This window comes from Aspergillus steynii (assembly GCF_002849105.1).
Source record: "Aspergillus steynii IBT 23096 chromosome Unknown P170scaffold_1, whole genome shotgun sequence".
NCBI lineage: Eukaryota > Fungi > Ascomycota > Eurotiomycetes > Eurotiales > Aspergillaceae > Aspergillus > Aspergillus steynii.
The window spans coordinates 1,915,472-1,941,857 of NW_020194398.1; the positions used below are offsets into that span (position 1 = coordinate 1,915,472).

General features: G+C 54.4%; 9 protein-coding genes across 9 annotated transcripts; 6 read left to right on the forward strand and 3 right to left on the reverse strand.

Annotated features, from left to right (window-relative positions):
• Nucleotides 1–343: 343 nt before the first annotated feature.
• Nucleotides 344–2,260, forward strand: P170DRAFT_343655 (C2H2 zinc finger protein; the record flags this gene model as incomplete). The annotated part of the gene is made up of 1 exon (XM_024843415.1): nt 344–2,260. One exon carries the CDS (start codon nt 344–346, stop codon nt 2,258–2,260), a length of 1,917 nt encoding a protein of 638 aa, XP_024709589.1.
• Nucleotides 2,261–2,938: 678 nt separating this feature from the next.
• On the reverse strand, nt 2,939–3,953 carry P170DRAFT_431917 (uncharacterized protein). Its single transcript, XM_024848149.1, has one exon. It carries the CDS (start codon nt 3,933–3,935, stop codon nt 3,432–3,434), a length of 504 nt encoding a protein of 167 aa, XP_024709590.1. The 5' UTR covers nt 3,936–3,953; the 3' UTR covers nt 2,939–3,431.
• Nucleotides 3,954–4,053: 100 nt separating this feature from the next.
• Nucleotides 4,054–5,402, reverse strand: P170DRAFT_373173 (Stk19 family serine/threonine-protein kinase). The gene is made up of 2 exons (XM_024845231.1): nt 4,833–5,402; nt 4,054–4,763 (listed from the first exon to the last, which is right to left on the reverse strand). Exons 1-2 carry the CDS (start codon nt 5,392–5,394, stop codon nt 4,168–4,170), a joined length of 1,158 nt encoding a protein of 385 aa, XP_024709591.1. The 5' UTR covers nt 5,395–5,402; the 3' UTR covers nt 4,054–4,167.
• A 150-nt stretch (nt 5,403–5,552) lies between these two features.
• P170DRAFT_397558 (putative alpha,alpha-trehalose phosphate synthase subunit TPS3) lies at nt 5,553–8,917 on the forward strand. The gene is made up of 4 exons (XM_024846184.1): nt 5,553–5,744; nt 5,814–7,206; nt 7,283–8,609; nt 8,684–8,917. Exons 1-4 carry the CDS (start codon nt 5,722–5,724, stop codon nt 8,731–8,733), a joined length of 2,793 nt encoding a protein of 930 aa, XP_024709592.1. The 5' UTR covers nt 5,553–5,721; the 3' UTR covers nt 8,734–8,917.
• A 161-nt stretch (nt 8,918–9,078) lies between these two features.
• On the forward strand, nt 9,079–10,403 carry P170DRAFT_431920 (thioesterase family protein). Its single transcript, XM_024848150.1, has 2 exons — nt 9,079–9,338; nt 9,398–10,403. Exons 1-2 carry the CDS (start codon nt 9,200–9,202, stop codon nt 10,294–10,296), a joined length of 1,038 nt encoding a protein of 345 aa, XP_024709593.1. The 5' UTR covers nt 9,079–9,199; the 3' UTR covers nt 10,297–10,403.
• Nucleotides 10,404–10,430: 27 nt separating this feature from the next.
• P170DRAFT_431922 (PaaI family thioesterase) lies at nt 10,431–11,309 on the reverse strand. Its single transcript, XM_024848151.1, has one exon. The coding sequence runs from the start codon at nt 11,267–11,269 to the stop codon at nt 10,580–10,582; it is 690 nt and encodes a 229-aa protein (XP_024709594.1). The 5' UTR covers nt 11,270–11,309; the 3' UTR covers nt 10,431–10,579.
• Nucleotides 11,310–12,334: 1,025 nt separating this feature from the next.
• On the forward strand, nt 12,335–14,521 carry P170DRAFT_442414 (C2 domain protein; the record flags this gene model as incomplete). The annotated part of the gene is made up of 3 exons (XM_024850461.1): nt 12,335–13,128; nt 13,221–14,122; nt 14,496–14,521. The coding sequence occupies 3 exons, from the start codon at nt 12,335–12,337 to the stop codon at nt 14,519–14,521; spliced, it is 1,722 nt and encodes a 573-aa protein (XP_024709595.1).
• A 1,398-nt stretch (nt 14,522–15,919) lies between these two features.
• P170DRAFT_344299 (putative ARF GTPase activator (Csx2)) lies at nt 15,920–19,635 on the forward strand (the record flags this gene model as incomplete). The annotated part of the gene is made up of 5 exons (XM_024843449.1): nt 15,920–15,983; nt 16,122–16,255; nt 16,338–18,015; nt 18,064–18,172; nt 18,243–19,635. The coding sequence occupies 5 exons, from the start codon at nt 15,920–15,922 to the stop codon at nt 19,633–19,635; spliced, it is 3,378 nt and encodes a 1,125-aa protein (XP_024709596.1).
• A 3,760-nt stretch (nt 19,636–23,395) lies between these two features.
• On the forward strand, nt 23,396–25,926 carry P170DRAFT_12890 (putative YT521-B-like splicing factor). The gene is made up of 6 exons (XM_024842395.1): nt 23,396–23,406; nt 23,483–23,542; nt 23,627–23,782; nt 23,848–24,525; nt 24,582–25,150; nt 25,221–25,926. Exons 3-6 carry the CDS (start codon nt 23,638–23,640, stop codon nt 25,731–25,733), a joined length of 1,905 nt encoding a protein of 634 aa, XP_024709597.1. The 5' UTR covers nt 23,396–23,406; nt 23,483–23,542; nt 23,627–23,637; the 3' UTR covers nt 25,734–25,926.
• The last annotated feature ends 460 nt before the right edge of the window (nt 25,927–26,386 follow it).

Here is a 26,386-nt window from a genome sequence, read left to right on the forward strand (position 1 = left end):
GACCCGATCGTCTGACAAGGCGTCGCAAAAGCTGAATCTCCGTCAGCTTGCGCCACACTTCAGGTGAGCGCCATCCATCCGCCTCTCCTTCTCATCGCTCTGCTTCATTCCTCTCATCTCGGATTCTCCGTGTCAACATCCTGTATTCTTGTGGTTCATATTCTCTCTCCCCCTCCCTTTCCTTTTTCTTTTCCCCTTTTCCAGGTGTTGCTTGTTTCTCTTGGGTGGCTTTCATTCCGTGACCCTTCCCACTGCACGGTGAATTGCTGACATGAGCTCCGCCGAAGTAGCTTCTTCATTCTTTCGTCAACCACTCTTGGCTGGCGTCAAACATCCATTATCCATGGCTACATTGATGCAATCGAACAACGAACCTGCCGCCATCTCCAACCCTTTAACTGGGACATCCACATCGATCATCTCCAACCCGTCCGATTCTATTGCTTTTCTGAAGCAAACGAAAGCAGATTCGAACCTGACCTCTATCGCAAGCGCTGGACTGAACGTCTCTCGATCTCGAGACTCATTACCGCCGATAACAGCAGTTCCATCGGCGGTCAGTCCGACGGATCGGATAATGGAGCATGAAAAGGAACCGGAGCGAAACAGCTCGCAAGTGGCAAGGGAGGCTTTAGGCGCCAGCGAAAAGCAGCAGGGCACGCCAGGAAATGATTCCATACAAATAGCCTCCGAGCAGATGCAGGTCGATTCGCAGGCATCCCCTAACAATGCGTCCGATGCATTCGGGACCTCCGAGAATAATACGTCACTTATGAACACATCTACTGTCGCCAGTCCCGGTCCAATAGAGGACTCCGTTTCCCACGATGGGGAACGTTCAGGCCATCGCGATGAGGTTGAAATGCCACAAGATACGAGTAACAAGGCCTTCTCCTACCCCATGCCCACAACCAGCCTCGGTGACCCCCGTCGCGGTCTCAGTCTGCCTGGTTCCGGGTTCCACAAAGGTGGACAACGCTCGCCCTCGACGAAAAAGCACCGTTGCCCCTACTGTGCAACCGAGTTCACAAGGCATCATAACCTCAAAAGCCACCTTCTAACCCACAGCCAGGAGAAACCGTATGTTTGCCAGACATGCCAATCGCGATTTCGCAGACTTCATGATCTAAAGCGGCACACGAAGCTCCATACAGGCGAGCGGCCACATATCTGTCCGAAATGTGGGCGTCGATTTGCTCGGGGCGACGCTCTGGCTCGCCACAACAAGGGCCAGGGGGGCTGCGCTGGGCGCCGGGCGAGTATGGGCAGCTATGCCCCTGATGACGACTTCGGCGATGCGACCGGCCCTGGGGGTGCGGATGACGCGATGGACGGTTTAGTATATGCCGAACCAGAGCGCATGGATGAGGAAGACGAACGGCGAGTTAGCATGCCCAGCATAAAGAAACACGATGTACCCACAGAATCCATTGCCCGCTCCAACACTGCGACAAGCTATCAGTCGCGACAGCCGAGCACATACCCTCCGATTGCCGCAGGCCGACCCTCTCCTGGGGGTTTATTCCCCCCTCCCACAAGTCATGGGGGCTCCAGCGCATCGACATCTCCCATCTCTCAAACTGGCAATATGACATTTCCCCCTCCAGGCCAGACTTCTGGAGCTTCGGTATTTCAGTCGACAAACATCACAGAAAGCCCGAAGCCGCTTTCGCCCAACGCCCTGCCTTCTCACCAATTAGGACCGGGTCCGGATGGAATCCAGCTCCATCGCTCCCATTCTCCTGGCCTGGCTTCGTCATTCCCCCAGCAACCGTACACCAGAGCAGTGCCTTCTCAGACGTCCACCGCCAACCATGCTTCTGGGTTAGGTCTTCCTCCTCCCCAGCCGGGGGCGCCTCAACTGCCCCCTCCGCCCGGCATGAATTCTGAATCCCGTTTTCCGCTTCACGCCCAAGGATCTGTCCAGCCGCCAGGTGCCAAACATCACTCGTCGCACAGTCATTCTAGTAACCACAGTGGACCTTTGGTGTCCAAAACAGGCCAAGAAGTGGTAACCAGCAATGGCGGTCATCATCCGAGTGCTCATGACTCGAGCTACAATGACCAGGCCCGGGATCGAGAAGATTCGCTATGGGCATACATTCGCTCTGTCCACGAAGAATTAGCCGGACTCAAAACCGAAGTCGCCGCCTTGAGGGCGCAAATAGCGTCCTCGAACGTCAACACGTTAACCGCATCCAGTGCCAGCGCTGCCCAGCCGCAGTACGAAGCGGGCACCGTCGGCACCGCACAACGATGAATGACTGCGCCGTTCAGAAGACCCCTCTCCCTGATCCTCTGGCATTCATTTGCGACCCCCTACCATGATCTATTCATCTGTGTTTTTAATATTCTCTCCATCAAAGCCTTATGCCGTTAATGATTCCAACCTCCTATAAGCCCTCGCCGCGACGCAAAGGGTCTTCCATCTCTTGCTCATCACCTTTCAGGTACCAATATCTTTATCTCATGCTTATGTCATTATACACCCGCCGTTTGCCACCCTCATTTCTACCTTCTTATACATACGTGGATATAGTGGTTTCCTATTGCCACATGACGCTGGCTACCGGGTCAAGCTCTCCTCTAAAGCGGATCCTTCTGCTTTGCTTAGCCCTTTGTCTTAACATTCCCGCCCTATTCTTTTGCACGGATTTAGCAGTATTCCTTTCCAGCTGTTTGTTCCGATATTTTGCCTTGCTTTTTTTGATAGTCAGGGGAACTTGGAGTCTGGGTTAGGAGCATTGCTGTAATACGATCTTTTTCTTTTTTTTTTTTTTTTTTTTTTTTTTTTTTTTTTCATTTGGCTGTTCATACTTGTGAAATACAACCTGGGTGGTTCTTTCGAGTTTCCAAAAGCGAGATTCCTTTCGCAGGGAAGCAATACTTCTTGAAATAGGGATTCCGAGAAACCCACTACTTTGAATTCCTTTGACGAGTTTTCACGTAGGCCCGTGCCCTCATCCCAGACCCCCTAGGACTCGTCATGTTTATCTTACGGGTCGAGTAGCTCTTCGCCGAGCCGTCCAAGCGATGAACAGCCCCACGTCCGCCACAATGGCTTTGGGAACTCCGCCCAGTGTCCAACTCCGCTGTATCCACCGGGGGATCGCCCCGCCCGCGTCCGACGTAGTTGCCATAGTCCACTTGAGCCGGTCTGCATCCAAAACTACCACCTGCTCCACACTTGCGTACGAGGCGAAGATGGTACCGCGAGGCGCCGAGGCGGCAATCTTGGCGTGAAGTGCATCGGGAAGAGAACCCGGATGGTGCGCGAGGGGGATCTGGACAGTTACAAACCCGCTGGCGGTCTGCTCTGGGAGGTGGGCGGAGATCGAAAGGGAGATGAAGGAACGAGGAGATATCAAGGCGGTCGGATGGAAGGTGTGAGTAATCACATTGACTACAGCGGAATTGGTCAGCCCCCATCGTCAGTTCCATATAGATAACAAGCACGGCGACATGCCTTGCATATCCACGTCCCTCCAGCCACCTTCGATCTCTCTCTCGGAAGGCCACTCCAGCACTCGGTCCACCGCCGTCACACTCGGGGTGTAAGCCATCTCGTTCTCGGCATGGTTCGTTTTCAGCCCCTCCTGGAATTCCTTCCAGGACGCCGAGCCGTCCACCGACGCGTCGGTGTGGATACTATTTCGGCAGTACCAAAACTCCTTCTCGGGGATGCTGTCCGGCCGGGAGTCCCGAATGATGCGACTGGAAACCTGGACCGGTGCGGACGCCGGGGGTGATGGACACTGTTCCCGATTGCTCTGGAATGTGTCGGGGATGGACCCAAGGAACTGGGTGGCATCCGCTAGGACGGAGCAGAGGAACTCACGAAGGGGAGGGCGCGGCGAAGACGTGTCGTCAAGGGAGGAATGGCTTGGAAGGATAGAGAAGGGGTGCGGGGTGACATGGAGGAGAGAGGAGCGCATCGTCGTTGGGGGATTGCATGGAATTGCATTGGACAGTTACGAAGGGAAGCGAAAGAGAGAGATTATTAGTTAGTAGGGGATGTTTTCGGGTTTTCTTTTAGTCATCTACCAATATTGGAAGAGACACGGTCATACATATATATTTATACACACATACTATATACAGGGTCATAAATACACGCTTCGTCATCTTATTGATACATGAAATGGGCATTGAGCTGGAAGACCATTCTCAAAGACAGCGTATCCCAGGCCCAACACTGCCTGTATCGAAAATCTCGACAAGTCCGGCTCCGACGGCTTCCTCTACCACCCATCGAAAATTCATCCCAAAGAGATTTTTCCACTTTTTCGTTCTGCCGGGCAGTATGCCCGCGTATTCACCCCGTACTCTCTTTGCGAGGTCAAAGCTTTTCTCCGTCTCGATCGCACCATCCCACCGATCTCGAAGAACGCCGAGGGGTACCTCGGTGGCGCTTGATTTCTTCAGGAGAGAGAGTAGGTGTGCACGTCCCGCCTCGAGAAGGCGAAGATAAGGCCCTGTATTCGGCAGAGAGAGGAGAAAGGCTCCCGCATGGGATTGCAAACGACTGGGGGCTGCCATGCCACTCGAGTGAGCATCGCCGCCACTTCGGCTAGCCGGGTGCCCAGACGAGGACATCGACGGAAGACTGGGGAGCAAAGCCATGCCTGAGGACCCCTGGGTAAGAGACGAAGAGCAGACCAGAAATCCGGCGTGGATCAAGGCCATATATTCCGGCGCGGTGAAGGCTGTGCCGGGCACCGCGGATTTGATACCGGGCTGATTCAGCACGCCGAGCAGCTTCTCTGCGAGATGGTTAGCGGATGGGATTACCATACCCTCCCGGTCTGTGCGGCATGCTGAAGAAGGCGTACCTTGGACATATGGTTCCAGATCACTACAATCCCGCACAAGCCTCTCCCAGTCTTCGGAAAGGACAAGGCAATCACCAAGCCCCGCGGCATCGTTCCCTCTTCCCGGGACTACCAACCGACGCACACAACCGCTGTTCACCAATTCTATGATCTCCTTCTCTACTCTGGTGGGTGCATCCAGTAGAGTATGGATATGGGCCACCGAGGCTAAGGGGGGCAGCGAGCGGCGAGTATTAAGGACTTCGGCGACGCGGGTACTGTTCATGCCTGCTCGGGCAGGGAGATCCTCGAACATGCTGTCGCGAATATGGGCGATAGCCTGACCCACATGCTCTACGGGCGAAGTCTCCGGGACGTATCGGGACAAGCCAAGGTCTGGAAGTAGTTCTTGGTCACCTTCTTCTAGGGATGCGTCGGATTTGGAGCCGACGGGTGACCGAGTGGCAGCGGTGGCTTTGCGACGAGCATGGCTGGCAAACGGGGAAGCCCGGGGTTTCAAGGTCGCTGCGGTCCTCCTCTTCTTGACACCGGAGACGGGGGCGGAGGTGATTCGCAAGGGCATGGCCGGCGAGGGTTCAGGATATGCAGCGGCGAGCCGCAACTGGGAACCCGCCGATAAGGAGCGATAGCATCACGTGCCAGGGTCGCCCCGGGGGACCGGCGGGCCTTCACATGACGTAGTGATGAGCACAATTCCAGGCCAATTCATCCAACTTCGACTTGGATTTCTCCCCGCAAGCCTCGATATAACCCCCGTCCCGTCGGATCGCTCGGTCGGCTGCCCACCAGCGTCGCTGCTTTCGCGCCCTGCATCTTTGCTGGGGACTTCTTTTCGTCTTATCTTTCCTGGATTTCCCCTCGGTGCTGGCCCTGATCCGAATCTGCAACGATGACGATTTACATCGCCTCGCTGTATGTGTTTCTGCATGTGTCGTGCCATCCGGCTTGGATTTACTGACGCAACCCATGGCGGCGTTCCAGATTCCTTCCATACACCGTTAATTTCCACTTGCAGGAGTCGCGAGATCCCCGGCCCCGCACCACAAGTTCGCCTTCCTCCAAGCCTCTGGTCGATACCGCAACCCCGGCCCCCAATACCGGGGTCAGCCTGTTCGAACAACAGACTACACCCCAGAAAATAGGGCTCACACCGGGCGCGACAACCGAGCATGAACGTATATTTTCGTCCAATCTCGCCAAGGCCGAACAGGAACATACCGGCTACCCGTTCCCCTCCCAGGCAAACGAAACACATCTCACGGCAGGGAGCGAAGGCCATTCCCCTGCGTGGGGCTCGACGCTGTCCTTGAATCAGCCCCGGCCACGCGCGGCAGTTCCTCCTTCGCCGTCAATTCTCAAGCACCAAGAGCCTATCGTTCCTGCCCCGGAGCCGTCCGGTGAGAGGGCAGCCAGAGAACTGCACGCCTCCTCGATCCAACCGATCCATTCCCCCATCCATCGCAGGGAATCAAGCCGGAAGTATTCCTTCTCCGGAGCCCGCTGGACCATCCAGACGGCCGAGCAAGGTAACGGGGGGCTGCGCAATGCCGTGCGGTCCGCGACAGATGCCGGACAACTCGAAGACCAGGTCTGGGTGGGTACGCTGGGAATGCCTACGGATGCGCTATCTCCGTATACCAGGGCGGCAATTGCGGAGAAACTCCAGGGCGAATATGGGTCGCTGACCGTCTACGTCAGTGATGGTGATTTCGACGGCCACTACACCCACTTCTGCAAAACGATCCTCTGGCCGGTGTTTCACTACCAGATTCCCGACAACCCGAAAAGCAAGGCCTACGAGGATCATTCATGGATCTACTACGTGAAAACCAACCAAGCGTTTGCCGAGCAGATTGCGAGAAATTGGAAGCGCGGGGATTCGATCTGGGTCCAAGACTACCACTTATTGCTGGTTCCTGCCATGCTTCGTAAACTACTCCCGGACGCCCAGATCGGTTTCTTTCTGCACATTGCCTTTCCTTCATCCGAAGTGTTCCGCTGCTTGGCGCCCCGCAAAGAACTCCTCGAGGGAATTCTTGGTGCAAACCTGGTGGGATTCCAAACTGATGAGTACTGCCGCCATTTTCTCCAGACGTGTAGTCGCATTCTCTGCGTGGAAGCCACCAACGACGGTATTCAGTTGGAAGATCGGTTTGTCAACGTGAACAAATTCCCCATCGGAATCGACCCCACCTCTTGGGATAAGCGGCGCCAAGCCACCGACGTTGAGCGCTGGATCAAAACAATCTCGGAGCGTTATGAGGGCAAACGACTTATCGTGTCTCGTGACAAGATTGATCAAGTCCGGGGCATTCGGCAAAAGCTTCTTAGCTATGAGCTTTTCCTGAACACATATCCCGAGTGGAGGGATCAGGTGCGTGCTGGAGCTAACTGATGCTGCTGTTGCGTTAAGTGCACACAAAACTAACCTCTCTCCTCTTTTGCTCCAGGTCGTCTTGATCCAAGTGGCTACCAGTACGACAGAACAACCGGAACTTGAGGCGACCATATCTGACATTGCCATGCGTATCAATTCCACCCATTCGACGCTTGCCCATCAACCTCTGGTTTTCCTAAAGCAGGACTTGGCTTTCCCGCAATATCTTGCGTTGATCTCCATTGCTGACGCTCTCATGATCACGAGTTTGCGAGAGGGTATGAACCTGACAAGTCATGAATTCGTCTACTGCCAGGATGGGAAATATGAAACACGAAAGTACGGGTCTTTGATCTTGAGTGAGTTCACGGGAAGTGCGTCGGTGTTCGGCAATCATGCTCTCCTAGTCAATCCTTGGAATTATAGACAGTGTGCCGAAGCGATCCACACGGCCCTCTCCCGGAGCGAAGAGGAACGACAGCAGGTGTGGATGCAGCTGCATCGAGCAGTGCTCGAGAACTCCACCGCAAACTGGGTCAAGTCTTTCAACGAGACTTTGAACCGTGTCTGGAATGAGCAGTCGTCTCGCGAAATCATGGCAGTGCCACGCTTGTCGGTTAGCAAGCTCGAAGAGCTGTATCGTCTATCGTCACGTCGGCTCATCATCGTGGATTACGAAGGCACGCTTGCCTCATGGGGCTCGCCGAAAAGCATCATCGTTACGACGCCGCAACGAGCGATCACCACCCTAACCGAGTTGACTGATGACCCCAAAAACGTGGTGTTTGTCATGAGCTCCAGGATGCCGGAAGAGATGGAGCGCCTGTTTCGAATGGTCGCCGGCCTCGGTCTCATCGCGGAGAACGGCTGCTTCGTGCGTGAGCCGGGAACCGAGGAATGGTTCAAACTGACCAACAAAGCGCAGACCGATGCGTGGAAAGAGGCGGTCCGCCAGATTCTCAGTTACTACCAGGAACGGGCGGAGGGAAGCTGGATCGAGCAGCGTCACTGCTCCCTAATGTTCCATTACGGGTCAGCAGAGGATCAGGCAGCTGCCTCACGGTTGGCATCCGAGTGCGCCGGGCACATCAACGACTCGTGTGCCAACCAAGGGGTTCACGCGGTCCTGATCAACGGGGCGTTGGTGGTTGAGCCGGCTGATACCAACAAATCCTCGGCCGCTGCCATGGTCTGGCGACATTGTCTCGAGCGAAGTGAGAAGGATCCCACAATTGAGCGGCCAGATTTCCTCCTCGCCATCGGAGATGGCCGCGATGACGAGCCGGTGTTTAGATGGGCCAATAAACTCCAGCAGGCCAATGCGGTGAAACACGCCATGACGGTGACTCTGGGTTCTCGGAGCACGGAAGCCAAGGCAACATTGACACAGGGCGTCACAGGTAAGTTCATTTTATAAGTTCATTATGACACGTGGTGATGATGTTCGTGACTAACCGAATCGATTGCTTGGTAGGCGTTCTGTCATGCCTGGAGAAATTGGCCGCCACCACCACCGGGCCATGAGACGATCTTCCCTCTTCCTTCCCTTGTCTTTTATTTTCTCCTTGTTAAATTCTTTTCTCGGCTACAGTTGGCGGGGATTACCTGGTAATATAAACGGCATATGAGTATTTGGCGGGCGTCCAAAAGCAAGCAATTGAGACGGCGCGAGAGGCATTGATATTGAGAACTTTTTTTTTTCTCCCTCAAGGGATCTTGTAGGAGTGTCTGCACAAACACTCCGTTGTCGTCGTCGTAGTAGTTGTAGGCGTAGTAATTCATAGTTCCGCCGGTAGAAGAACGGGTTAGTCAGCGCGTCGGCTTCTCTTCCTGCGTTCAACCGAAGCCGAGGCTTTGCGGAGTTCGCATGCGCAAGAACAAGTCCCAGGATGTCCCCTCCTGCGACCTCCAAACTTTCCTACTCTGTCCCCCCGTATAGAGAGTTCATTATACTGCAACGATTGCGCTGTCCGCTTGTGAACTAGAAAGCATGCCAGCCTCCCCGGTCAACAACATCAACAACAACGGCAACAGTGACAAGCCGACATGGGAGGAGGCAATCCGGGTGACGCCCCTCGGTAGCCATCGGTATTCCGCCGTCCTGCAGAATGAATGGTGCATTGGGACAGGTATGACCGTCAGCAATGCTCGTTCTTCAGTAAAGTGCGCCGTTGACCGCAGGCTTCAGTTCCACACGGCGGGTATACCACGGCGGTCCTCTACCGCCTAGCCACGACCCATTTCGCTCATTCGCATGCGTCTCGGTACAATGCACCGGCCACGCCCATCTCAATCCAGCTGACATTCCTTCGCCGCACATCCGCCGGACCGGCTGTGCTATCCGTGCAAGATATGAAGCTTGGGGCCCGCACCAGTACCATCCACGTCACCTTGTCACAGCCCCGCGAGACGAAAGAAGGGGAAGACGGCAATTTGGAGGCCAAGGTCACCGGTTACATCACCGTAAGCCCCGCCACTGCCGAGGTAGGCCTCTCCGCGAACACCGGCTGGCACCTATCGCCCGCGGCGCTCCCCGGATCCGGGGCGAACGGGCGCGTGAACTTGACGGCCCTCGGACGGACTGGCCGCGACGGAGGGTGGATGCGCCTGGCCGCTCCGTTTCCCAAGTTCCGCCGCGCGACGCAGCAAGTCGAGCTGTACGGGCCGGACCCGGCTCTCGGGCGGCGGCAAGTAGTGGATCAATGGGCACGGTTCCGACCCAACGGGAACGACGAGGCGCGGTGGACCAACGAGGCCGCGGTATTCCTGACGGATATGTTTCCGATGGCGCTGGACGGACTCGATAAGATGGCATCGGCAGCCTTAAAGGAGCAGGCACCGTCGGCGGAACAGTCGGCCAGCCATTGGTATCCGACGGTCACGTTGAACATCGATCTGAAGAAACGGCTGCCGCCTCAGGGGGTCGAGTGGCTCTACAGTCGCGTTCACACCAAGACCGTGCGGGATGGGCGAACCGATATTGACGTGGTGCTGTTGGATGAACAGGGGGAAGTCGTGGCCCTGAGCACCCAGGTTGGACTGGTGTTGAGCGCCAGTCGCAACGTGGGGCAACGATCGAAGATGTAGACGGGGCGTTTTCATAGACCCATAGAGAGTGGAGAGGACATATGCGGAGTATGTATGATGAGACTGGTGCGTTATCGATGCGCTTCTACGCTACGAACCGAGCAGAGGATTTAATACATATCAATGTAAATATATACGTATTGAGCACCAGTAGTATTTACACCCCCTCCCACCTACCCACACAAATATGTAAAAGAGATATAGGGATATACTACAAGGGGAGAGATCGGACAAGACGGGACAGAATATGCGGCGAACCACCTCTCCCCCTCGCCCCAGTGCGCTAAAGATGGGCCGAGGTCTGCAGCCAGAAGGCCATAGCGTCGGTGGTGACTACCATGCGAGAAGGATCGGCTTCGTCTTCCTGGAGAAGCTGAGCTCGAACCCAGAATTTGCGGGCGACACGGGCGACCACCTTGGCCCGCGCGACCAGCAAGCCGGGGGCGGACACGGGGCGCTTGTATCGCACATCCAGCTGGGCCGTATAGAGTTTGCCGCGGGGGGAGTGGGAGTCGGGGTCCAGCTCGGGCGGCGGGGCATACAAGGTCACCGCCAGAGACATGGCCTCATCCAGACAGGTGGCCAGGATGCCGCCGTGCACGGTGGCCGGATGACCGCAGATGCCCGGGGCGGCCAGGTCCAGCAGCAGGAAGACATCCGCCGGACACGCGCCCGCGGTGGCATCCGCGGTGGGAGCCGGCCAGGGCGGAGCGACGGCGGGCAGGGCGGGCAATTCGCGACGACGCAGCGTCAGGCAGTGCGGGATGGTGGTGGAGGTGGCCAAGGTGCCGGCAAAGAGTCCATCCTCGCCCGTTGGTTTGGGGAGACGCGACCAGGTGCCAATGGGATAGTAATCGGGGTGGTCAAGAAGGCGACGGGCGTGGGGATCGGTCTGAAAAGGATGGAACGAGCGAGGAGTATTCCCGGGAAGGGGGTCTTGCATAATGGACGAGGGAGGGAAAGGGTCCGACATTAGGGGCAATTGTGAAGACTTACAAAGAGACATCGACCGAAGCGAAGAGGGAGGAAGAAGAGGAGGAGGAGGAGGAGGCATATACTCCGGAGTAGATGATGGGACCTCGGGTAGTCGGGGATTAGTCATCCACCGGACGACCAGTTGGCCAGGCACGTCCAGTAAAGCAAGTAAAGTAAACTCCGGAGATGCACCCCTCGATGCACCCCGTCGAGGCCCGCCGGAGCATATACGGGCGATGCACGGGGGATGTCTCAGGATGTAACTCGGTAGATCGAGAGGACGTCCTTTGTGCTCCCTGCAGCGGTGGGGGCCATGTTCGCTCCACGTTCGCCTCGACATCGTCAGCCCTACAAGGATGGATGGATGTAAAGACCGCCCGATGATGTCAGCCTCCCCCCGCCTCTCCATCTTTCCCTTCTTCTTCTTCTTCTGCTTCTTCTTCCTCATTCCTACAATCTTGCGTCCCAGCACCTTCGTTCGATCCGTCCTCTATCATCTATCGTCTACCTTCTACCTCTCCCTCGATGCGAACCCCTAGTCCTGATTTATTGCCATCGCGAGAGTCTCCGATCGGCAAAGCTTAGCCTTGCTTATCCAAATCAAAGGAACCACTTTTTCGGGCCTGGTCAGCCTTCCAAATGAGTAAGTGAGTTAGTTGCCTAGGTTGCCCCTTTTCCGTTCCCTTGGGGGCCGTTCTTCTTTCCCTTCTATCGGTCTGCATAGTGCATACGTCGTAATGCCGACAACCATGCACTTGCGTTCCTAGCAGATCTTCTTTTCTTTCTTTCTTTCTTTCTTTTTTTTTTTTGGGTTGAATTTTCTCCCACCTCTTTCTCTCTCTTCCTTGTTTGCTCTGTTCTCTCTCGTTTAATCTTTGCTAACCCCCACCCTCTCCTTTTTTTTTTTTTTTTTTTTCCTTCTCCACTGTCGGTTTCATGGGTAGCTCCTGCCCCTATGACCCTAGGTAGTTCCGCTGCATTGACCCGCGTATTTGCCGCTAATCTTCCGAACCCATTATTACTGTAGGCAGCAGCAATACTTAAACGCGACCAACGGGCAAAAATGGACGACGTTCACCCACAGGCGCGGTCCCGGCATCTGGTCGACAAGTATGGGCCAAAATTCGTCGACCGAACAGAGCAATTCCAACATCGGGCCGTCGCGATGAAAGCTCCTCCCAATGGCAAACTGGCCCGCCACGAGCCTGCCGGGGGGTTTGATAGCACCCCGTTCCCCCACGCGCCACCGGGCTACACGCTCAAATTCACCTTCCACCGCGGCATCAACCTCCCTTGCGCGGATTTTGGCAGCTTCTCCTCTGATCCCTACGTGATCGCCCAGCTGAACGTCGCCCTCCCCCCACGACACAAGCAAGATCCGGGCTTCTGCTTTCGGACTCCCACCGTGCGCAAAAACCGTGACCCCGTATGGGAGAGCGAATGGATTGTCGCCAACGTTCCCGCCTCCGGTTTCACCCTCAAATGCATCGTTTTCGACGAGGACGCTGCCGACCACGATGACAAACTGGGCAATGCGTACGTCCAGGTGGACTCACTTCATGATGGCTGGGCGAGCATCAAAGAGCAGACCTTCAAGGTCAAAAAGCGCACCGGCAGCAAACGAGTCTATTTGTTCGGTAATATCGCCGCTTTGGCCTCGGGGCGCTTAGACACCGGCTCACATCTCTTGATCAGCGTCGAGTTCCTCGGGAGGACCCCGGGCGACGAAGGAGCTCAGATGTACACCGCGGGTCCAAACTATTGGTTCAAACACTTCTCACCTTTGATCGGGAGACTGGCCGGAACTAAAGACGAAGTTCAGACTCAGGATGGCAAGAAGGCGGTCACTCGATACAAGTATGTCTGACGCGTAGGCTCTTACCTCCTCCCCTTGCCATCCCCGTGCTTCGAAACCCGAGAACCGGGCACTGACCCTTTCTGTTCGTCAGCTTCCAAGCCATTCAGATCCAGCTCACGGGCCCTGTCCCGGTGGAGCTTTACCATCGCTATGTCGAGTTCAGGCCCTTCGTCGCAGGCATGTTCACGTCCCAGAGCCTACGGGGACGTATTCTTAACCGAGCCTTGCATCACCAGCATCAGCGAATCTACAATTTTGATCGCACGACGCTCAATGGTCGGTTTGATTCGCCGTGTGTTGCGCTGACAAAGAAATTCCTGGAGTTTGTTCATTACGCCCAAGGTGGGCGAATCTTCACGTATGTCCTCACTCTCGACGGCCAGTTCCGCTTCACGGAGACCGGGAAGGAGTTCGGCATCGACCTGCTGAGCAAGCATACGATGCACAGCAATGTGTCCATATATATTGCCTACTCGGGCGAGTTTTTTCTTCGTCGGCGCATGCACCGCTCCCATCGCCATTCCCGAGTCTCGCGCACATCGGAAACTGAGATGCCCACAGAAGATCAGTGGTCGGAAGAGCCGGAGATCTCGACCGACCCGGCGGACTATGAGCTCTTTATCGACAACGACAGTGGCACCTATCGTCCAAATGGCCAGTTACTCCCGCTGCTCAGGCAGTTTATCTCCAAGAGCTTCCCCGGGCTTAACATCACCACATTGGACTGTACCGAGGATGCCGAACAAATGGCAACGCTGAAGGACGAGCAACGAGATTTCAAGAGAGAGGGGGGTCAGATGACTTTTCTGCAGCAAAGCAGCACCTCATCGCTTTCCATCTCGAGCTCGGACGAGGAGGAGCTTGACGAACGGAGCGGCACGGCGCGCAGAAAGCGGGGGGAGCTATCGCAAAGAGTACACGACATGCGGGATGTGAAGGGCCAGTTTATGAAGTGGGCGCAAGCCGAGAACCATGAAAATGCCAACGGTTCCGGTTACCACCCGTCCACCCGAGGGGCTCCAGCTGTAGAATCATGTCCTTCAAAGCCCACCGACGAGGCAACGGCAGACCAGTCAATCCCCGGCACCAGACGGCAGTGATTTTATTATGAAGACGCATTGCTCTGCAAAAACGGTTCCGTTCCATCAGATGGAGCACCGACAAATATCCTCATGATCGGGATTCGTATCTCTGGAGTCCGTCGTGCGTCCCTTCCTGGCCAAGAGTGGAAGAGAACCCTCCCGAGACCTCTTGTTGCTATAAATCCCTACTCGCCGTCAGTGCATGGCTGGACCGGCAGGGTCCCTGGCCCAGTTCGGCGTGACGCCTGACACCTTGGAATGATACACCCCTCACTCCTCTATAGATCGTTTCTTCTACTGTTATCTTTGATTCTTATTCTTAATATATTTATTTCTGTGCCCTGCTCTTTGAATCATGACGAACTCATGCGGATGAAGTCTGCTACATACGTGTCTTGAGCACACACCTGTTTTCAACCCTTCGAATGGGAACCAGTTCAGGGGAAAGAGGACAGGGAGAAGGGAAAAGGGAAAAGGGAAAAGGGAAAACGAACGTGAAAAGAACCGGGGAGAGAAGGCAGGCAAGTGGACATGGAAGCAACTGAAAGGGGGGCCTGTTCAGTGTTTTAAAAAGCTAAGCGAGTCATTCTTATCACCGCCCCTTGAGGCTCCGGTGGGGAAACAGTCGGATAAGCAGAATGCAAGTGTCAATCGAACAATGCACTCCATAGCCAAGACCCTAGAAGTCCGGCAACTCGCACGGAATGTTGGCTCAACCCTTAATTCTTCACTGCCTAGATCGGTGATCCATGGCGGCTCGGTCAAGGGGTCTGTCATAGGTAGCCGATGCAAGCGAGACCATGGAGGATCATCGAATAAACCGGGGCAGCAGCGCAGGACGATGCGACGGGGGAAAAACCTCAATCATCCCGGACGCATGTCTAGTATGTACGCAGTATGTAGGTTGTAGTTATATTAGATATTAGTAGTCAACCGACCGGTCGACAGTACCCGCCAGATAAGCTTAGCGCGTGCGGGACAAGCAATCATCCTCAGGCACAACCCCCCCGTCTAAGCCCCGATCTTCCTTTCTTCGCTCGCCCACTTTCTCTCCCTCTCTCCTCGCCGGCCTCCTGCTCTTCCTTCCTCTCTTTTCCCCTTTCCCTTTCCCCTTCCTCTCTCTCTCTCTCTCTCTCTCTCTCTTTCTCATTTTTTTTTTTCTTACTCTCTCCCGTCCTGTCCTTTCTTGTCTCGCCTCCTAACCTCCCGCTCTTCCCGCTTCCCGCTTCCCGCTTCCTTCTCCCTAGAATCTTACAGTACCTCTCTTCCTCAGTGGAGAGGGAATGTCAGACCTTGGACCTCTCTATTTGCATCCGCAATAACTGCGACTTCTCACTGGTTCAGGGGGGGGGGCAGACAAAAAGTTATCAGCAATAAACATATCTGCAAAATAGTCGTCTGTCTTTTCACATACCCACTTCTCGACCTTCCCTCTTCCTCTTCGATGATACACCTCCGCCTCGTCCGTACCGAGTCCTCTCCGCCTTGCAAGTTCTCGACCTGCCCGGCCTTGACCAGTGATCACCTCATCGAATACGGATTGAATGACGACCCGGTTATCGGATTACGTTGACGGCCATTCTGATTTATCCTTACCTCGTCATCCGACTTCGGAAGCGCAGACCGTCGATGATCACGTTCACTCGCCCCGGCCTTTCTTCCGGACGTACTCTCAAGCGGTAACTTGATACAGTCGACTTGTCTCAATATGGGAAACGTTGGGAGCCGTCTGGATGATTCCGGGACCCTGTATTTCAAGGATCAGACTAGGTGTACGTCCCAATCCTCGCGCGCGCGGGATTTGATTCGTGCCCCCCTGCCATTTCTCGTTCCCTTCCTCCCTCCTCACTTGCCCCGTGGTATTGTCTTGTTCGTCCATCAGATTTGCTGATTGATCGGATGTGCGCCAGTTACGGTCGCGTCTGTGACAATAACGAATTCCCGGCGCCGGGTGCTTTTGAGCTTAGTCCCAAACGCTTACCCTGCTACCCGGTACACTGCCAAGCGCGACGTTGGTGATGACTGCCCGATTGAATACGTACAGGTAGTTGGAACTCGTTCTCCCTCTCTTTTCACCTAGCCCTTGATAGAAGGACAGTGCACTTATCTCCCGCTCGGCCATCCAGGACCCCGACCTTTCTTCCGCCGCCCCGGCGCCTACCTTTCTTTTGCGCCTGTCCAACGAGGATGAATTGAATTTCCACTTCACGTTTATACTCAGACAAACACAAACCGGAAACGTCGCAAGCTCTACCGTCAATGGAGTCTCCACTTCTTTGCCTGAAGTGGCCGATACGGTGCTCACCGGACTCACGTTTGCGCATGCGCCCAACTCGAAGGAATTAGACAATCTGATCACCAGAGAGTTCCATGCCAATCCAAATTTACAGAATAACTCCAACGTACAGTTTGTCGGGGATTACTCGACAGGAGGCAACCCCTCCGTTCAGTTCGATTGGTCTTGGAAATGGAAGCCCCCGAAGACGGTGGAGGACAAGGGAGGCGGATGGCGCAACAGCTGCAGTTTTCTGGACTATGACCAGAGAGCTAACCGACTGAACACTCTCGCTCATTTTTCGTTTTGGGTGCAGAATTCGGTACGCGCGTTGCCGAGCCCGCAAATACTGTCCCCCAACCTGGAACTCCTGGTCCCGCCCCGTGATCGGGTACCCTCCTCCCACTCTATCCTCACCCATTCCAGTGATGTAGACGTGGTGCCGAACCCCCAGAATCCGCCCAGCACGCCACCGGAAATGAGCGACTCGCCGATCGCAGCACAGGCTTCCGCACCTCCTCCAGTCAAGGTTGACCTTCCACATTCGCGGCCCGGTGAAGACATGAGTGTTGTTGAAGATGGCCCGCTTTTTCGGGCTACTATGAAAGCATTGGAGCAGAAGACAGGTAATATGCGCGCTAAAATTAAGAAAGTGTTGAAGAAGGCGGAGGCGGCCCAACAGGCGCAGACCTCCTGCAACGACGCGGTGGAGGCTTTCTTATCTGCCCTGAACGATGCATCAACGTCTAATGCGAATGCGATCCAACCGGCGCTCGATCATTACTTTGAGAAAATAGCGCGGCAGATCTTAAATTACGAGCGACTCAACACTCTGCAACTTCAAAAGCTTGTCATCGAACCGCTGATCAAGCTGTACCATAATGACATCAAGCAAGCTGAAGCCAAAAAGAAAGAATTCGAGGAGGAAAGTCGGGACTATTATGCCTACGTCAGCCGTTATCTTGGACAGCGACAGGATTCCTTGAAGGAGAAAAAACGAGCCGAAAGTGATTCGAAGTATCAAGCGAAAAGACGAACGTTCGAGCTGAAGCGCTTCGACTATTCCTCGTTTATGCAGGACTTGCACGGCGGCCGTAAAGAACAGGAAGTTCTCTCGCATCTCACCAAATTTGCAGATACGCAAGCGAAGAGCTTCCTTGCGGCCGCTAAGAAGATCGACGACATGACGCCACAGTTGGATGCTCTTATCCACGAGGTTAGTCAGGCCGACAAAGAGTTTCAGTTTCAGAGAACCGAGAGGGAGGAAAAACGGCGCGCCTTGGAAAAGAGCAGCAACACTTACGTCGAGCCTGACTCTTTGACCGGCTCGACGGCAGCGCCGGTGCTGTCAGGCAATGGCAATGGCAATGCCAACCAGAAATCCGACGGCGAGCTGGGACGCGCGGATAGCACAGGATCTCAGCTGCGAAACGTCATCAGCAACACTTCTTCACTATCATCACAGGCCAACCCCTCGAGCTTGAACCCTCCGGCAGGGCCGCCTTTAACGCCATCCACTGGCTCAAGCGGTATGTCTCCTCAAGTCTCACCGTGGGAGACATGGAAGACCTCCACAGGCGCTGACCATCTGATAGGCCAACAAAGGAAAGAAGGCCTTCTCTGGGCATTATCACGGCCAGGGTCCCATATCGACCCCAAGGGCATCAATAAACAAGCCTGGCACAAGTGAGTCTCGGCGCCCCGCACCATCTGCCACGTTTCTAATCTCACCCGCCCCTCTTCTCTCTCCCCATAGGTTCTGGATCGTGCTGGACCAAGGCAAACTGTCGGAGTATAGCAATTGGAAGCAAAAACTCGATCTGCACATGGATCCGATTGATCTGCGGATGGCCTCGGTGCGGGAAGCTCGGAATGCAGAACGGCGGTTTTGTTTTGAGGTCATCACCCCTCAGTATAAACGCATTTACCAAGCAACCTCCGAAGAGGACATGAACAACTGGATCCGCGCCATTAACAACGCCTTGCAAAGCGCCGTTGAAGGCCGGGGCATGTCCTCGCCCCCTCTTTCCGCCGACAACGATGGGTCACCTGGCGGCCGTGACATTGGCTCCGTCTTGACGGGCAAAAGCTCCTCGTATTCAGGGCAGCATGCCACGTCGACGAGCTCTAGTAACAGCGTGACTCGCCGCACCACGGTCGGGGCTCGGCCCAGTTACGTCCGTGATAGTCATAGTTTCGAGGAAAACCCTTCCAAGCTGCTTCAGACGGTTCGGGATGCCGACCAAGGCAATAATTGGTGTGCCGATTGCGGATCTACATCGAAGGTTGAATGGGTCTCCATCAATCTGGGGATCGTCTTGTGCATCGAATGCAGTGGCATCCATCGGTCTCTTGGGACTCATATCTCCAAAATCCGATCCCTTACGCTGGACGTCAACTCCTTCTCCAACGACATCGTTGAGATCCTTTTGCAAATCGGCAACCGGGTGAGTAACATGGTCTGGGAGGCGACCTTGGATCAATCTCTGAAGCCCATGGAGACGTCGACTCGCGAACAGCGGCTCAAGTTCATCACGGCCAAATATAGCGAGCGAGCTTACGTGCAGCAGCTGCCCTCCCCGCTATCACGCTTTGCTACGCCGGACGAATCGCTTCTTGCCTCTATCAAACGGAATGATATCCAGGGGGTGCTCTATGGAATCGCGCTTCGCGCCAACGTGAACATCACGGATCGCTCTCGTAATACGCATGCGGTTTTCCTGGCTCTGGCAGCCGCGGATCCGGCGTCCCCCGGGTCGAGTTCCTCAAGTCTTCCGCCAAGACCAAGCACCGCGACTTCCGTCAAGATCATCCCGTTTCCGATTGCCGAGCTTCTTGTCCAGAATGGGGCCGAGATACCCTCTCAGCCGCCCCCGATCCCTCTTTCCTCGGCAGCTCAACTGTACCTCAATCAGCGGACCGCACGAGTGCCTGCGTTGGGCGTCCCCCCTAGCCAGTCTTCATCTGGAAAATCAAGCGGGGATACCTTGGGCACCCTTCCCAGTCTACGGGGAGGGGGGAGTGATACCGTGTCATCATCCCAGGGACCGAGTTCCCTGGATAGCAAGGAACGCGAAAAGCTCCAGAAGAGAGGCAGCGCGGGTGCCAGATTTGCCGGCAAGGTCGCGTCTCTGGGCATCGATCGATGAACGGGGCTGGCTGCTTTACATCGTTGCTATATGAAGCCTTTCCCCTCTTTCCTCCTCCTCTTCTCTCCCTTCCCCTCCCCGGTCTTCCTTTCCCTCAACAACCATCTACCGTTTAATGACCCTTTCCGACCTTTCCCCTTCCGCCAACGCAGCGGTTTCGTTCTTAATAGTAATTATAGTGCATGAGGCTCAGGTGAACATGACGTGACGTTGGCACTCCGGATTGAATGGGCTAATGATTTCTATTCGGTGGGATGTCGGTTGGCTTTTGCATATTAGAGCTTGCATTTGTCTTGTTTTCGATTCTCTGTGTATATTCCCCCTCCCCCCGTTCTTCAGTCAGCTGCCCTGGGGATATGTTGTGAACGCACCCGAAGAGGTTTGGATCTGCATGCCCTTCTATATCATTGTTCTACGAACTGCAAGCATTTCCCAGTTTCCATGACCTGTATGTCGCTTCTCCCGGCGTGTCTTCAGAATGACCGCACCGGATGCGCCGCCTGTAGCTAGACCGCCGCTCAATTGTATCGTTTGCATACCCTCCCTCCGTGAGGAATTGGTTGGCAGTGATGTAACCGACGACTTGGGCATTACGTGGTCGTGGAATGGAGGGGGGATCTGAACGCCGAACAGCGTAGCCCGCCAACATCTGCAGAACCTCCAAGTTGCCGGAAGTTCGATCTGAGATGGGGCCGGGGCGGGGGGGCTGGGAAGAGAGATGACGAAGGTCACGCCACAGGCGCGATCATGCTGAAGATACTCCGTAGATAGGGACGGAGTACACACGCCCTCGACACGTAAACCCGCCAGGGTGGAGCGAAGTAAGCCTCAGGAGACTCCGAGGGGGCCCAGTTTCGCCACCGCGTGACCCAGGGGAGTGTGGGTGACGCTTTTGCGACAGCCACGGTGTTCAGCATTGCTTCATCTGACGGAGGACGGGCTTACCTCCGTCGAGACTGGCGAGGACGGCGAGGACGGCGACGACGTCATCGGCGCTGTGGCGGTGGCGACGGGATGGAATCGGTCTTGCCGAGTCCGGAGGAAGAATCCGCCGGCAGCGAGAGAGCGAGAGAGAAGCGCCGGAATGATTGGGTGGGATGTCAGCCGGTGGGTGGAGGAGAAAAGCTGCTGGTCCAGGGACTACCGTGGCCCGCCGTAATCCAGAGCCCTTCGGGCCCTAGTGGGAATGCACCGGGGGCCGCCCTTTCCCTTGCTGTCGCGTCTCTGAGTGGTTCATCGCGGTGGCAAATTCCCCCCCTCTCACGTTCCTCCGTCTTTCGCCCTGCAGCGCTCATCACGGCATCATCTCCATCTACTTTCTTCTCTCAACGGCTGCCACGGCGACTGGCTAAGAGGTAATTTAATTTATTCATCTACTCCGTACGGGGAGTATCATCATCTTCCACATTGGCAGTGTCTTCTTCGTCTTCTTTTTTTTTTTTTTTTTTTTTTTTTCCCTTCTATACTCCGTACATACATTTCTCTGTGATTCAGTCCTTCCCAAATAAAACATGGGCGGGGAATTGGGTCGAACCGAATTGATCCGAAATGAAGGATTGGGAATGCACAAGGGACGATGAGGTGCGGAAACAATACTGCGTACTCTTCGTTCTAGTATTTGCTCTTTTGCCACAGGATCATCTTTATTTATGCTTTTATGATCCGTGAGATCCATGCAGTCGAATCCCTCTTCCAACCACCAATTGCATAAATGCTGTTCAAGCTGTCGAAAAAGACCGGTGGATCCACCGGTTCCCACCAGGCCAGGGGATCTTTTCATGGTATCCAATCATGAAGGCCAATAACCACAGCCATCGATGCCACCAGTGCATATCAGACCGGTGCTCTCTGGACCGTTCTCCTGTGTTCTGCGTGTCGACAGCCACCAAAAAAAAAAAAAAAAAAAAAAAAAAAGAGGTCCCATGTTTCTAATTAAGAGAAGCCCGTTGCCTAACCTCTCCGGAGTGCTTCCCTCGACCCTCCCAAGTAAGTTCCTACGAAGACCGTCGTGGATGATCCTTTGTGGATCGTCTGCTATGTGTTTGCGCAGGCAGTCTTAGACGATCAAACACTGATCTTGGACCTTTTGACCGGCACTGACCTCGTTGATGCCCCATGATCCCTAAAAAAGAAATCCAATCAGACTGAGTTGCTTCTCGATTGGCATGTGAATCGTTCAAGCCACTGAAGTAAGGCTTCTTATTTCTGCTTTACCTACCTACGTGGATCATCTTAATTTTTTTTTTTTCCTCCCACACCTCTCTTCCTACTATAACGTTATTCCTGAGGTACCCGGTCGTTTGTCAAATCGTCCATGTTAGAATCATAACAGAATGTGAGAGGGTCGAAGGCGAGATCTCTCCCGCATTACCACGAGGAAAGAAAGGAAAGATTAAGCCCATTCATTAAATACGAAGGGAACGAAACGATGACCATAGGGACGAGGCACGCCAGACTTGGTCTTTCTCATCCTGGTTTGTCGACGGTCACCGAATCGCTCACACCTATATTTATATCCACCTGCAGGCTTAGGCTGACTGCCAGCTGTGTATACACCATCCAAACAGCAACGACAGTCCCATTACCTTCCATCTAGAGACCCCACGGCAACACGTCGTCCAAAAAGGCTGGACCCATCTTGTCAGACAATTCAATCCACTTCTAGATCTCTGTCGAGTCTAGATGGTCCTTGTTGATTCTCCATCATTGCCGCTTCAGTCTTAGTGAGCAGAAACCAGAGCAGCCACAGCTCTCGATGTGGATTTAGCACGAATCATTCACAGAATCCTTTTTCCCCCTTCCATTTTTCCCCTTGCCCCCTCCCCCCTCCTTTACGGAGCACTCTCGTCTCCTCTTTTCCTTTGACCCATTTTTTCCCCTTCTTTTTCTCCTTCTTCTTTGGATATTGATCATTATTCCTGTAATATCATTGCTTGTCAATTCCTCATCAGAGTCCAGCACCTGTTTATTTAGAGGTAAGTAGATTTCAAATATCCCCCCCTTTCAGCCCTTTTCCACCGTTATTTCTTGCAATGTCATTCCCCTCCTCCCCAAAACGGTTTCGTCTCGCACATGAGTTGCCTCGGGCCTGTATCGATATAGCCTGGGCCCGGGAAGATCTCAAGAGCCAAAAATACACAAATTCCTTGACCGGTCTGGCTTCTCGAGCCTGGAGCCATGTGTCATGCTCTTGTGGTGTGATGTAAAAGCCACGGAGCAGTGCTGCCCACACTAATCATACCCTATCTCAAAATGTCGCTTCGCCCCTTCCGTCCCTCATCTCATACTGGTTTTCTCTTCAGTACCTACTTCTTGTCATCTCTATGCTTGTCTATCTGCTTGCTCTTCTCGGTTTTTTTCTCTCTCCACCCCTTCCAGTTGTTTCTCCACTTCTTGAAATCTTCAACTGCTGGGTGTGGGCATCTGTGTGGGCGTGCGTGCGCGTGCGTGGCGGTTGTATATTCACAAACACATTTTCGTTTCCACACACACCCCTCTCAATTTGACAACGCCCGGCGCTGGCTTGGCTGGACGTGGTCTTCGCTCCAAAGCCCTCATCCTTACGTACCTTCGTGCTGTCCTTCGGCATGGTTTTTCAATCCCACTAGGCTAGCTCTCCTTGCGGCCATGACCTTCCCATTCTCCATTCAATCTCGTGAAAAAAAAAAATTTAAATAAATTCTCGTTCCTGTTTCTCCCCTGTATTCCATTTTCGCGAAATCTTTTTCATGATATGTTCCATTGACGACTCTTTCCGTTGCCATCTCAAGTGTCTGGTATTTCCTTTATTGCCTTCACACTCGCGCCTGATCATAGCAAGTCCTAACATAACTTGAGCGTTCTATAGGTGTTGTCGGTTCTGCTATTACCAGGGGACTGAAAAGGCCGCCGAAACGACGCAGGCAAGGTATGCCTCATGCTAATTGCTTTGCTTTTTCTATCAAGAGACGGGGTTACTCTCGCTGCAGGAGTAGTGCTGACGGCTTTGCAGATACCTAGTCGATGCTTGTGTTTAGAGCTTCCTCTCCTACTAGAATTATGACGAACTCAACGGACAAGGTGCCCGCGGGGCAATTGAATTCAAATGCGACAGAAAGATCGTCAACATTGGACAACAAGTCTGTCTCAGAATCTGCTCAACAAAGCGGTATGTGCGGTTGTTCTATCGACAAGTAGGGAGGGGGCCTCGGCTGAAACTTGCCTCGTGTTCAGTTACAAGTTCTTTGGGCGAGATTTCCTCACGGCCGGAAGTTATGCACCGCCATACCAAACCAACTACTTATACGACCCCGGACAACCACGGGACGGTACCGTCCATATTGAACATGAATGACATGAGAGCCATGTTGCCGATGCCCACATATCTGTACGACCACTATCATCATATGCCGCAGCAATTCGTCCCGACAGCTCATCCGCACGGTGTCTTGTACCCACTACATGCACTACAATCATATCCTGGCACACACCCAAACCCCAATCCCGCCCCCTACAACTATCAATTTCCGCAGGCGTATGCTCATTATGGTCAAGCACAGCCTCAAAGTGCACCCCAAACCCAGAACTCTGGATATCATTCGCTGAACACAACTTCTCCGACCCACTTTGGGATCCCGGTTAGCAACCAAATTGTCGGGCATGGACATCACTATCAACAGCATTATCAGGGTCCGACCCAAGCCTCATCGCCTGCACGTGGTCGAGATCCTCTGCACACCCCAGTCCATGTGGGAACACACAGTTCTCCCGTAACGCAAAAGCCGGCTACCACAACACAGCCACCTCCCGGCGCCAGGTTGCAGGCCCTGAACATGGACTACGACGTCTCCAAGACCATTGTGGACGGGTCGACCCCTATGAAGTCAGCATCAATCCATTCTTCGTCTACGGGTTAGTATCACACAGGCCGTGGCTTGCGTCGCTGGGAAACTGATGGGATACGCCAGATTCCACCTCGCTCCGCCCAACTCAGACCCCATCATTAATCCCACGAGGACCACCAAGGAAACCGAAACAGTCTGGCCACGCGTTGTGGGTTGGCAACCTACCCCCCGGGACCAATATCGTCGATCTCAAGAACTACTTCTCCCGAGATGCCACGAAGGACGTGGAGAGTGTGTTTCTCATATCGAAGAGCAATTGCGCCTTCATCAACTACAAAACAGAAACGGCTTGCATCACAGCACTAGAGAGATTTAACGATTCTAGATTTAACGGGACCCGTCTGGTCTGCCGGCTGCGGCGAGGCCCAATGACCCCTGCCTCCAATCTCGACCCCTTTGGCCCTTCGACTCTCGTGCATAATGGCGACAGCCGGATGGTCACGGATAATCCGGGGGGGCTAAGAAGTTCTACCGGCTCGAAAGGCACAACCGGAAGCGAGCCAAGTTCATGGGTTCCTAACCGATACTTTGTCGTCAAGAGTCTCACCGTCGAAGACCTTGAGTTCAGCCGACGCAGCGGGATTTGGGCGACACAGTCTCACAATGAAGACTGCCTGAATCAAGCGTACGAGGTGGGGCTTCCCGTCACATTTCCCCGGGAAACCGGCACAAGTGATCATCTTCGCTAACCATCACCTTCAGAGTGCGGATAATGTTTACCTGGTATTCTCCGCCAACAAGTCCGGGGAATACTACGGGTACGCACGGATGGCATCGCCGATCCAAGAGGACGACGCTCTGATGCTGGCGATGCCTCCTCGGCCGGACCATGTTCATCCGGAACCCCCGACACTCGACATGACACCAACCCCGGCGACGGAAACGGCGCCCACCGGACGGATTATCAACGACGCCGCACGCGGTACGATCTTTTGGGAAGCTGACTCGTCCTCGGACGAGGAGGATGTGAAGAGCGAGAGAAGTGGCGGAGACGTCGTCGAAGACACGGCCGAGCCGGGGTTTCAGTCGATCGGCAGTCCATTCCGGATTCAATGGCTGTCGACCGAGCGGGTTCCGTTCCATCGCACCAGAGGCTTGCGAAATCCCTGGAATGCCAATCGGGAGATCAAAATCGCGCGGGACGGCACGGAGATTGAACCGAGCGTTGGGGCGCGACTGATACAGCTATTCCACCCTCCTGCGGGTCGAGGATGATATACAGCGTACTTCCTGTTGGGCAGTGTGTGTGGATACAGTCGATATACGGAGTAGAGTAGTCGAGAGATAAGATAGATAGATAGATCTATGATATCCATGGTATATTACCTCCCATGAGTCGGACCGATGAATCATCCCGAGGCTAGACCCGTTGCGGCCGGTCAGCGGATGGGATTTTGTGGGGTAAAATCCCCCGTCGATCGGTGGACCGTTTCATCATCACTTCCTTTCCTCTTCTCTCTCCTGCCACCTTGAGTAGGAGGCCATCGCTCATCACTGCAGCTTCTTGTCCCATCTCTCTCTCTCTGTCTGTCTGTCTGCCTGTCTCGTTCTCTCTCTCTCTCTCTCTCTCTCTCTCTCTCTCTCTCTCTCTGTATCTCGCTATCTCTTTTCCCTCCCTTGTTCCTCGTCTTGCCTCGAACCCCCCAAGCTCCTCCCCCCGAGTCCTTGGCTGTCTTAAGCTCTTCTAGCTTCCTGGGACTTCAGCTGCCCGGGGATCGTCTCGACCAATCATCTCGTTCCTCCATGCGATTCGTTCCCATTGATTGTTTCCCTTCTTTTCTTTTCTTTTTTTTGCCTCCCCGCTCAACTCGGCCTCGACATCTCCCTCGTCTACGGCTCCACCCCCCCTCCATCCCATCCATCTGTCC